Source organism: Macaca thibetana, chromosome 6 (assembly GCF_024542745.1).
Source record: "Macaca thibetana thibetana isolate TM-01 chromosome 6, ASM2454274v1, whole genome shotgun sequence".
In the NCBI taxonomy this organism is placed as follows: domain Eukaryota; kingdom Metazoa; phylum Chordata; class Mammalia; order Primates; family Cercopithecidae; genus Macaca; species Macaca thibetana.
In genome coordinates, this window is record NC_065583.1 from 175,246,262 (window position 1) to 175,258,494 (window position 12,233).

The 12,233-nt window shown below is 59.5% G+C and overlaps 1 protein-coding gene across 3 annotated transcripts in view; it reads left to right on the forward strand.

Annotated features, from left to right (window-relative positions):
- Positions 1-1,957: 1,957 nt before the first annotated feature.
- Positions 1,958-12,233, forward strand: part of LPCAT1 (lysophosphatidylcholine acyltransferase 1) — a 61,745-nt gene continuing 51,469 nt past the window's right edge. For 2 of the 3 annotated variants that reach the window (XM_050795199.1, XM_050795198.1), the window contains exon 1: positions 2,035-2,219. In XM_050795199.1, the coding sequence (XP_050651156.1) occupies positions 2,085-2,219 (135 nt within the window). In that variant the 5' untranslated portion in view covers positions 2,035-2,084. Of the gene's footprint in view, positions 2,220-12,233 lie in introns of all 3 variants that reach the window. The other variant, XM_050795197.1, reaches the window with a different exon arrangement.

Here is a 12,233-nt window from a genome sequence, read left to right on the forward strand (position 1 = left end):
CAGGGCTGTCCAGCTCCTGGGAGCTGCTTGCCTGTAGCAGCAGAACCCTGGCCTTCCCGTGGAGCTCTCTCTGTGTCTGTCTCTGAGTCCGAATCTCCCTCTTCATAGGGACACAAGCCATTTCAGACTAGGGCCCACCCTAATGACTTCCTCTTAACCTGATCATGTGCAAAGACTCTCTTTCCAAATAAGGTCGAGGCCACAGGTGCTGTGGGTTAGGACTTGTGCTTCTTCTGGGGACACAGCCATGACTCTCTGGCAGCTCTCCCCATTGAATCTGGCTCCGCACCATCTCCAGCAGGCTTCCCCTCCACCATACACCACTTTCTGGCCTGTGCTTCTGGAAGGACCCCACTTTCATGGCTCTCCAAGCCTGGTCCTGAGGCTGCTCTCATCCCAGGACTGGGACACCCTAGGGCCCCTCCTCTCCAGAGCACTCAGGCAGCATGTGGGGCCGTCTGGATCGCTGGGGTGCAGGTGCTGCCCTGTGGCTGGCAGGCTTTGTGTCCTGGGCTTTCTTGATGATCAGTTCTGTGAGGAGCCTTGCGTGGCCTTGGGTGCTGGGTTCTGGTTTTGGGGATCAGAGCAAGTGGCCACTAAAAGCCCAGGAGGTGGGTGCAACGCTGGTGGCAGGGCCACAGAGCTTACCCCATCTCTGTGGGTGTGGCACTTGGGACAGGTGCTGCTGCTAGGCATAGGCTGGGACTCTTACGGGGCAGGAACAAGGCCATGCAGCGGGTCTGGCCTGCCAGGGCCTTCTCTCTGCATGTTACGTGGATGGCACAGACCCCTGGCCCTCACCCAGGTCTCAGACACAGAAGGGTCTCTGCCTGCCCACTGCACTATGAGGCGCACAAGGGCGCAGGCAGGGTCATCGGAGGGATCGGGGCACTCGCTGGCATCTGCTGAGGATGGGGCCCAGCTAAGGCCTGCACAGCAGTGACATCCCCAGGAGCCAGGACCCTTGGGGTTTGGCCAGGTGACCCAAACCGGCTCTGTCTGGGTGAGGTCCAGTGGCCGTGCAGGAACCAACAGTGCCAGCCGGGGTGAGGAAGCCGTGAGCACTGTGACCGAACGCCTGCGTGGGTTCTTAAATCCATGCGTGTTCACCCGGAGGCAGGAGCCCACCCCACTCTCGCCCTGGCTAACTATGGGCCCCACCCTGGGGCTCCTCACAAGGCTCCCGAGCACCAGAGGCAATGCCCGCGCCAGAGGAGCTATGGGTGGAAAGGGCTGGGATCCCATCGCAGCCCCCGCAGAACCAGCACGGACAGTCAGGGCCCCTGTGTGCACCTCCTGCCTGGGCCATCCCTGCGGGGCCTGAGGCCTGGGAGGTCCTGAGGTCGGAGGGGTCCTGAGGCCTGAGGGGTCCTGAGATCTGAGGGGTCCTGAGGTCTGGGGGTTCCTCAGTTCTGAGGGGTCCTGAGGTCTGAGGGGTCCTAAGGTCGAGTGGCCCCCAGGCGGGAGTCGCCAGGGCTGAGGCGCGGCTGGAAGAACCTTCCTCAGCCCGGGGCAGCTTCCAGGGTCGCCGGTGCGAGCTAGGAGCACGACGAATAAGAAGAATGGCGGGGCCTTGGCCGGAACAGCCCGGGGCTCGGCACCCAGGGCCTGGCCCGCCTTGCGCGCAAGCTGGACGCGTGCCCGCCCCTTCCTCCGTCCCCGCGAGCAGGCGGGCCGAGCGGCGGAAGGGGACGACGTGGCAGCCTCGCGGGCCCCGGAGACCTCCCTTTCTCCCGGCGCAGACCCCGCCGGGGATCCCTGTGCTCCAGTGGCTGCAGGAGGCGCCCGCGGCCTCCCACGGCCCAGGCCCCCCACCGACCCCAGAGGAGCCTCCCGTGCGCGAAACTCACGCTGGTGCCGCCCCTGCCGGCCGGCGGGAGGCGAGGCTTCCAGGAACGCCCCGCCCCGGCCCCGCCCCGGCCGGCGCCCCCGCCCCGCCCACGTCACCTCCCGCGCCTGCGCGCCCGGCCCGCTTTAGCAGCCGCGCATCCTCGGCTCGCGCCCAGAGACCCGCGCCCAGCGAGCCGCGGCCCCGCTCGGCGCCCCAGGCAGATCGGCTGCGCTCGCGGCGGGACGGCGAGGCCATGAGGTTGCGGGGATGCAGACCCCGGGCCGCCCCTGCCTCCAGCGCAGGGGCCGGCGATGCTCGGCTGCTGGCGCCCCCGGGGCGGAACCCCTTCGTGCACGAGCTGCGCCTCAGCGCCCTGCAGAAGGCCCAGGTGGGTGCCCCGGGCGCGCGGCCCCAGGAGCCGGCGCGGACGCCAGGGATGCGGGGACCAGGGAGGCGCGGCGGAGGAGGGGCCGGGGAGGGGGCCTGGGGCGCGGCGCGGCCCTGCGAGCGGCGGCGCCTTCTCTCCCCGCGGCCGCCCCTCAGCCCGCGTCCCCGCTGCCCGCACCCGATGCCTCGGTCCCTGCGCCGGCTTCCCGCCGCCCGCACGCGCATCCTGGTCCCTCAACGCCTTCCTCGGGGTCCCCGCTTCCGATCCCCGCCCCGCGTCCTGCTCCTCCCCCCAGGCCCCCGCACCTTGAACCGGGCCCACAACCCTTTCTCTGCCTCCCAGAATCCCAACCTCGGCCCCCGCGGGAGCCTGGACCTGCATCGCCGGTCCCCGCGCTCGTCCCTGGTCCGGGCCCCGCCCGCCCTGGCAGGCCCTGCGCGCAGCCCGGGGACTCCGGAGCGGCTTTCCCTGGACGCGGCCCGCGGGCGGGAGGGGACCGCGGCGCTGGGTGAGCCTCGTGTGCGGGGCCTGGTGGTGCCCGGGACGGGGCGCGCAGGCGGTGCGGGTCCCCTGTAGGCGCACGGGTCCCCCTGCTCTGCGGCCGCACGTTGCCTTCTGGGGTGCATGCTTCGCTCCTGTTGTAAGGGATGCTTTCTCGGGGCTGGTCTGTGACCAGAATCAACTTTATGCAGCCTGGGCTGCCACGTGGGAGGGAACGGTTTGCTGAGATCTTGCGATCGGACAGTGGTGAGGGGAGACCCGGGGGCGTCGTGGGGAGGGGGCCGCTCGCTGCGGGAAACTGCGCCGGAGATGTGCTGGCTTAGCCTGGCTTTTCCCGCTACCTGGCTACCAGCTGGGTTTGCAGTTGCCTGAGATCCATTCTCAAGAGGACCTTACTTTTGACTCCAGAATAATTCCTACAAGCAAGCACCGCTTCAGGGCCTATGGGGCTGTCCGGTTTATAGGGAGCACACTTCCAATTGTGAGAATACAGTTTCCGGGAAGATGGACATGTGTTCATGCATAAAGTACTTTATCTGAAAGAACACTAAAGTGAAAAGTTACTGACGCCAGTTTGAGGTTGTTATTTTCCCAGGACGCCTGCTTTAGGTCAAAGCTCCTTGATGCGGCTGGTCCTCAGGGTATGGAAGGGGACGGGGAGCAAGAGAGCCCGATGGTGCCGCCCCTCCTGGTGACCCACAGGGTGAGGTCATCCCCAGCTTGGCTCCCAGGCCCTTTGCCGCTCCCCCCCGCCCCCTGCTCTCCCGGCTCCGTGTGTGTCGCAGCTGGACTCTGGGGCTGGGGCCGTGCAGACCCCTCGGCCACCGCTCTGCCTGGCCCTCCCTCTGCCACATGCTGTCAGCTGCCGTGTGCTGTGCCCCTCAAAGGAGGGCTTGGGACACGGTCGCTCATTTTGTGCCCCTCAACCATTCCTCCTCTTCAGTCCTCACCCCCACCCAGCCACCAGGCTCTCTACCTGGATCACTCCCAGCAGGCTTTTTCCTCCTGCACTCTGCTGCTCGGAAGCCCTCAGCCCTGACGCCCCGATGAAATGTGAACCCCTGCTGTGGTTTCCAGGGCTTTCCCAGCCCTGCTCCTGCCCCAGCTCTGCCTGCATCAGGCATGTTCTCTCTTCCTGCCTTTCCTGCTCCCTCCTGACTCCCTGGGGGAAACATCAAGTCCCTCCTCCCTGGAGGTCCCCAGAAGCGACTTTGTCATCCCTGTCCTAGTTGCAGCCCCCCAGTTGAGGTGTGTTCTGTCCAAAAGTGTGCACCCACTGCCCTGGCGAGAAGCAGGGCAGAGACTCTCATGGGTAGGTACAGATGTCAGGACAGAGCCAGAGTGCCCAGCCCCTGGGCCTGCTTTCCTCCCCGAGACCTCAGGGTGCAAGCTGCTCCCAGTGGCTCTTGGGCAGGGGGTCATCGAGAGGCTCCTGGTCCCAAGATTGAAGGCTTCGGGCAGCTGTTCTCCCTTGAGCCGAAGCCAGGCAGAGATCCTGGCTTTAGGTGTTGGGGCCTCTGAGAAGAAGGGGTTTTGCTTTGTTGTCACTTCAGAGGCCCCATCTGAGTAACTGGGTGTGTTTGTACATCCAGTTGTTTCTGCTGGATGTCTGCAATGTGTGGCTCGAGGGTATAGTTTGTAAATGTTCTTGAAACATTTTGCTTTTCACCAAGCATTGCTTTGCAAAGCTTTTACTTTTATGTAATATATTCTTGTAAAGTTTCCACAGAGTGAAATAGCCTATCTTTTAAGCCAAGAGAGCCTTCTTCCCCAAAGAAAGAAATGGGTCCAGTAGTGGCTGACATACTCAAGAACCCTCAGGAACCCAGCTAAGTTCCCAGTTGAGATAAACCAGTGACTACCTGCATTTACCTGTGAGCATTTGCCACCTGGGAGGGGCTGCTGTGTGCTTTGGATTAACACCATGCGGGGACACCTCCCCAGCCAGCCCATCTGTCATTTAACTACAGATTTAATGAGGAGCTTAACTACCTCTTTGGACAGAAAACAGCACATTAAGATCTGAAAAGAGGTATCAAAGCCATCAGGGTCTGTAATGCGTGCAATGTTTTAATCCCTGGGCTAAAGCAAGGATATAGATTTAGCAGAGAGCAGTGAATAGTATATTGTAGGATCTCAGTGAATTCAGCTGAAGTTCTTTGTAGTCACACATTCATGTATTGTTTTGGAGTCGTGAGTGGTTGTCTATCACCCAGGGTTTTCTCGGTACTTTCCTTGGAGGCTGTGGGTATGAGTATTTCCCACCCTGGTTCTGATGCATTTTCCCCGTTTCTGAAGTCTTCTGCTGCTCAGAACCAGAGTCGGCAAGAACTTACATTCTGGAAAGCATAACGCCTTCCTGTGCACCTTGTGGCAGAGCCCTTGGACGTGCGTCGCTGTCTCAGAGTGGAGGAGGCTGCTGGGTGCCCGCCTGCCCACGCTGGCTAATCCACAGAGAGGATTATGATGAGGGTTGAGTCCAGGGACAGATTTTGCCCCTCCCTGCCTGGTGGCCCTGCATGGAATTTACCCAAAAGTGGGCCATCTTTTTCTCCATATTTTTATACAAATGCCTGAGTTGTGATTTTTTAAAACAAACTCAGGAGCAGGACTCTGCCCTCTCATCCTCGCTCCTGAGTCCAGCGTGGCCACTCCCGAGCAGGAAATCATGTGCCCGCACACCTTGCCAGGTTCCTCATGTGGATGGCTGTGTTTGTCGTGTGTTCTTGACCTGTGGTGCCCTCCAGGCACACATGCACAGGGATGGAGGTTCCTCAAGCTTCTCTGAGCTGCTCCTGCTGCCCACAAAGTCCCCGGGTGCTGCCTGCCTGGATTCAGTAAGACCAGCTCTTGGCTCAGCCCCAGTGCTGGGCAGTGAGTGTGGAGGGGTGGGGTGGCCCAAGGAGCCCTGGGCAGCGTACCCGGCGGGAGCACAGGGCAGCCACACCCTGTGGAGGATGTGCAGGAGAGTGCCTGTCCCTTGGGGAGGGTGGAGAAGGCCAGGGCTGGACAGGGCCTGTTCCCTCCCTGGATGCCTCAGAGGCCTTGGAGACGGTGCCAGGCCCATGGCCCCCAGCTGCCTTCTGATGACCTGGGTGTGATGGTGCCAACTGTTCTGGCCCAGTAGAGGCCCATGTATCATTTTCCCGTATCCTCACCTCTGGTCAGTGTCATCCTTCGCCCCAGGAAGCACAGGTGAGGACACAGAAGCCCAGGTGCTATGCCGTCTCCCAGGCAGGGAGGGCAGCATGGGCTGTCTTAGCGTGGATGCCTGCCCTGACCTCACAAGGAGCCCGACCTTAGGAAACTGGCTTTTTTTCTCAAAGTCATCGAGAGCGTTCCTGTAATCCTGTCTAATTTGCTGAATGATGCACTCATGAAACAGTTGTGGTTAACTTTGCAGAATGGGAAAGGGGATTCGAAATTGGAAAAGACTTTACTCTTCATTTTTTATAGTATTCTGTCCTAAAACTTGGATTTCTAATATGAGTATGTGTATGAGAATATGTGTGTACACACACGCATACACACATACATGTGAGTGCATACACACGCATATACATGCAAGTGTACACAGACATCCACATAAGCATACCCACATACACACAAACGCACACACATAGTTTCGTTTTACAGCTGACAGCAAAGCACCATCAGTTTCACACGGAAGCCCATGATCGTGGCCCAAAGCTCGTCTTAAATGGATCCTGTCTTTGCACTCCTGTTTCATCGTGAGAAAGAGTCCTTTATCTTTATATTGTCAGCACTCATCTGTGCCAACTTTTAAAACTCTATAGCTTCTGGATCTGTTTCAGGACGCGAGGCTGGCGTGAGACATGGAGGTGCTTTCTTCCACGCGAGGCTGGCGTGAGCCACGGGAGGTGCTTTCTTCCACGCGAGGCTGGCGTGAGCCACGGGAGGTGCTTTCTTCCACGCGAGGCTGGCGTGAGCCACGGGAGGTGCTTTCTTCCACGCGAGGCTGGCGTGAGCCACGGGAGGTGCTTTCTTCCACGCGAGGCTGGTGTGAGCCATGGGAGGTGCTTTCTTCCCCCACGCATGTGCCCTGCTCTGCGCACTTCCTGCAGGCACGGTTCCCTTCTCAGACAAGTGAGGTGGCACCTTCCCATTCCCAGACAGGAGATGACACCCAGGGCGCCTGCTTTGCTGCCTGTGGTCGTGGCTCCGGAACTCTAAAGGAGCACATGTTTTTATACATTTCACAATGATGCTGGCCTCTTGCCTGGAGCCGGCCCCCTGTCATCGTCGGCGCTGGGGGCCCGCTCCTTCCTCGCACTGGAACACGGGGCCACGTGGGTTCTGCTCCTATCTCTGCTTGCTGTTCACAGCTGTGGTCGGTGCTGGCTGCAGCAGGTGCATTTTAAGTTTTTACTATGCCAGGGACAAAAAACCTGGGGTAAGACATCAGCTCTGTCTTATATTTTTCTCTTTTTTTGCAGCTGTGTTTTTTTTTTTCCCCGCTTTAAACCACGCATTGCCTTTTCTCTGGAAGGTGTCCAGCCAGTCACCCAGCCCAAGCCCTTCATCCCATGCATGGGGCCACAGTGCATCCCCCGCCCTGTGGGACCCAGGTTCAGGAGTGGGTAGGCTTGAGAGAGGCTGTAGGGCTGTGCTCTGAGTGGGGTGGGAACCCTGAGGCGTCCGTCAGCCCCGCGGTTCACTTGTGCGTTAGTCCGTGTGAGCCGTCACCAAACTTCGCAAACGCTTCCTCTCTGATGTCCAGTTTCTTTAATAAGAGGCGGCAGGCGGCCCACAACTGCGTTCAGAGTGTTCCGGATGCAGCTCTCTTGAGCCCTCCAACCTCGTCCCCTCGTCCCCTCGTCCCCTGTGTGGGGAGGCACTGGCAGGGGTGGAGGCTCCTGTCTGGGAACAGCGGCCTTTTCCAAACCTTGATTTTACTCTTGAATTTCACACGTCCCCACTGTTCCTATATGAACTGTAGTCTGTAGAAAATGTCAAGCTGCGATCACGACTTGCTTCCATTTCATTTAAATCATTTCTTCCTAACATTGGTATTTTTTTGCAGTTGAATTATTTGTTTCTCGTATAAAAATGTTAGGATTTTGTGCCTGAAAAAGTGGCCACTCAGGAGACCTGCTGCAGGAACCGGGTGTGGGACTCGACTACCACACTTGCTGGGTGTCTGGCCCATGCCCGGTGCCTCCTGTGCCCGCACGGGCAGAGCGCCCTCGAGTGCTGGGAGGGCCCAGGCAGTGGAGAACGTGGCTCCCTCTCACCGCTCTTGTCTAAGAAGGCGCCCTGGGCTGTGCTGCTTGGGCATGATTGGTTGGGCGTGTCCAAGCTAGGCTTCCACGAGGTCACCCATCTTGCTAAGCCATGTCCCTGCCTCTGACACAGAGACCGCAGGAGGAGCCCTTCTGACCTTCCTCTTCCTGTTTCCAGGGCCCTCATCCCCACGCGGCCCATGACAAAAGCACCATGGTTCTCAGAATGGCCGGGGCCACCACCATCCCCTCCGAGTCCTGTGGGCCTCCTGTGGGTGCTGGGGCATGCTTACCATTCCCAGTTACTGTTTCCAGCATTGCCAGTGTAAACCTTCAGTCTAGGTGTAAATCATTTTGAAAATGAGCCCGGGAAAAAAGCATGATGCTAGGCTTGTGTTTGGAAATAACACTATTTTCTAATGTGATCAGTGTTTGTCCCTCTGAAACCCACGTCCTTCTGCAACCCTGAGGGATACTTGTTGTATTAAAACCAGCGCATCCCTGGCTTCTCAGCCGTGTTCCAGCAGCGTGAGCTTAGTGTGTTAAAGGTGAGGGCTATTCTTGAACTTATACCACAGTCAGCTCCCAGCTTCCCTCTGTGCGGTCTTTCCTCTGCTTGGTTGGTGGCCCTCCAACCTCGTCCCCTGTCCCCTCGTCCCCTGTGTGGGGAGGCACTGCCGGGATGGGGCTGGTACCTGGGGACAGCAACCTTTTCCAAACCTTGATTTTACTCTTGAATTTCACACTTCCCTCTTAGAGCCAGAGGAGTGAGTTATTTCCTCTTAAAAGAAGGTATTTGCCACATACAAGCTTTAAAAAAAAAAAAAGGAAAGAAAGAAAACAGTCTCCCAGTTCTAAATGTTTTTAAATCCTTGGGGTAGAACCAAGGCTGGGCCAAGGTACTGGAGGGCCAGGGCCCTGGAGCCGGGGAGGGCTGGTGTCCAAGCACAGACAGCGGGGATGCCACCAGGCTGGGCAGGCGTGGATCGGACATGGCATGCCTGGGCTCCTTAGGGTGGAGTCCCTTTGCTCTCCTAGGCTACCCCGCAGGGGTCAGATCCACCTTTCTGCACCAGCAAGTCATTGCCCCCATCAGGGCAGGGTCATGGTCACCTCTGTGCCATGTGAGTCATCACTGTGACATCCTCATGGGTCCCGTGCCTCCACCAAGCTCAGCACATCCCAGACTAGACCCGACCTGTCCCTGTGCCAGGTTGTCTTTGCCCAGTCAGTGGCCCCTGGACCACGTGGCGCCCGTGCCTGTGGGGAGGTCTCTGTAAAGAGTGGGCTCTCCTCTCCCTCACCTTAGAGCGATCCGGGTCATTTCTGCCTCTCCCACAACTGCCACCGGGCAGTGGCCTCCGGCCCCCAGCAGCCCTCCCGCTCTGTCCAGAGCTGCACATCAGGCTGGTCACCTCTGTCCCTCCCTGCACTCAGAGGAATGGACATACTTGCCAGGGCCTACTCCCCTGCCCACTCCCGTTCTACCCGCTGGCCAGCACCAGGGTTCAGCCTTGCCACACAGACATTACTGGTGGGCCAGGGGCTCCCTGCAGGTGGGGGGAGCAGGATGTCCTGGGTGGAGGGTCTCCCACAGCCGGGCGGGGACAGGGCCAGGATGTGCTTGGTGGGCTCCCTGGAGATGGTGGCACAGACCCAGAATTGTGGGGACAGAGGCACTCCTGCAACTCGGGGAAGTGGGGGTGAACCAGGATGTTCCATGGGGGCCCCCTGTATCTGCCTGTAGTGTGGAGCAGGGTGTACAGGGCAGGCCGGGGGCTCCTGCAGCTAAGGGGGCAGGACTTGGGCCAGGATGTTCTGGGCGGGCGGCACTGGGAGGTGGGGGAGGGTCCCAGTATCTGTAGATAGTGCAGGGCAGGGTATACAGGGCAGGCCAGGGGGTTGGGCCAAGATGTTCTGGGGGGTCCCTGTATCTGCAGGTCGTGTGGGGCAGGGTGTACAGGGCAGGCTGGGGGCTCCTGCAGCTTTTGCGGGCTTGGGCCAGGATGTGCTGGGGGGGCTCCCCATATCTGTGGGCAGTTCGGAGTACGATGGGCCAGGCACACTGGGGACTCTTGCAGCAGGATCCCCTGATGCAGGATGTGTTGGGGGTGGGGCTCCCACCACAGGGGGCTTGGGAGGTGCTCTCCACGAGGGCCTCATTACAGGCAGAAAGCATCAGGGCTATCTGGAGATGTTTGTTAAACAAATGTGAGCAGCTAGAAATGCCTCGGATCTTGAATTTCAGGATTCTTTTTACTCAGACCATGCGGGAGATCCGGGGAGATTGGCGTTTCCCTGGGCCACAGCTCCTGAGGGTCTGTCTCCGGGCCTGGGCTGAATGGGAAGCGTGCTGCCTTAGGGAAGGGTCCCCTGAGGGAGGTGCAGTTCTGAGGTATGTGTGACGGTCCTGTTTTGGCTGGACATGGAAGGCGGGGTCCTGGCGGAGCACGCAGGTGGACCTTTTTGTTGGAATGGTCCCAGGAGCCTGCTTCTCCTGAGGCCCCCACGATGTGTCACTATCTGCAGCACCCCCATGGTCCCCAGCCCCCGAGGTCCTCGGATACCAACAGAGCGAAATGCTGCTGCAAACCTCGGCCTGGCCGTGTTGTAAGATCCTTTCCCAACCTCGGAATTAAAATGTGCAAAATGTGCACCTTGGGAGTCAGGGTGTGGGCCTTTGGTTCACCTTACCACCTGTGGGCCCCGTCTGGACTTTGAGTCCCCCAGTGTGGAGCAGACCCCCAGTGTCCTGGGACACAGGCTGGGGCTCAGGAATGACCTGTTGAAGGAACAGTACTTAAGAAATAGGCTGCCTTTCACAGCCTTGGCATGGCTCTGCTTTGTGAAGCTGTGAGACCCGTGCACCTGCGATGGCCCCTCGTGCTGCTGTGGCTGCAGTGCTGGCATTTTGACCCTGTTGTTTTTGGATATTGCTCAATGGGCAGATGAGGCTGGGCCCTCCCTGTGCCTGGCCTGTGCCAGGCTCCTTGTCCTCAGCATCTCCTGTGCTTCTCCTCCCCTTGGCCTCGAGGACAAAGCTGGTACCTCCCAGGAGGGCCCTGGCATCTCCAGCCTCTCCCCAGCTGCTGGTGGTGGGGGTCCTGCTCTTGGGCTGCCCTTCTGGCCCCGTTCTCATTGGAGCTTCTCCACTGCTCCTGGGGCTCCCGCCTCCAGGGCCCGTTTCTGCACGTGGGAGCTTGATACCTTGAAAGCTGCCTTCCAAGGAAATGTAATCACAGGTGTCCTGCCCCACGGGTGAGAGCCTGTGGAAATAGGTCAAGTGTAACTGAGTCCCTGCAGCCTCCAAATAGGAATCTGCAGCCAGTTTCTGCTTTTGGAGCTTAGCCTGTTCCCACAGTGGAACGTGTGCAGCCCGGAAGCTTACACCTCTCAGAGTTTCTGCTCTCTTTCCTCCTGTGTTCTTCTTGCGAGCAGCTGCTGTGAGCCAGGCCCTGCAGGAGCTGAGTCCTCGGGGTGACCAGGCAGCGATGGAAGGGCCTCCCAGCCTGCAGCCTGGATTGTGGTGGAATCTCACCTCTAGAGTGTGGGGCTGCAGGTTGGACATGGGGGACCTCATATGTAGGGACCAGAGGGACAGAACTCTGGCTGGGAGTCCCAAAAACTTCAGGGAAGGGGGATTTGTGCAGAGCTTTGCGGGTGAGGAGGCATGAGGACTGTCCAGGAGAGCGTGTGGGCAGGACCGGGAGGCCAGCCTGGGGACCAGAGGAGCGGCTCCCGCACCTGCCTGCCATCGGTCATCTTGAAGCAGGAACTGGGGCATCGGCTGTGATGCTCACATAACCACCCTGCCTGGGCCCTTCCTCCATGGGACTCTGCACTCTCTACTCCTGATTTCTTAGCTGAGCTTGCACCCCCACCCCACGCCCTTTTCCCACAGGCCCACACCTGGACGCCTGCGCGTGCCGTCTGAGCCAGGCGGTGCTGCGGTCTCTGTCGGTCTTGTTCTCCCTGTACCTGGACACCGTTTGTACAGAGTGCACATCGCAGGTGCTCAGGAAGTGTCTGCAGAATGAGTAAACGTGTTTTCTTTCACACACCTTTTTACTAGTTACTTACCAACAGCACCAGGGCGTGAGCACTGTGCCCTGTGCTGGCATCATGGGTGTGTGCCAGGGCTTCAGGGAGCCCTTAGTCCAGACAGCAGAGCCCCCTGACGGGAGGAAGACTCCAGGTGAAGGCGTGGGCCATACGTAGCTGGTGCCAGCGGTCCCGGGACCTTCCCTGTATCCCGGAAGCTGGCTCGCAG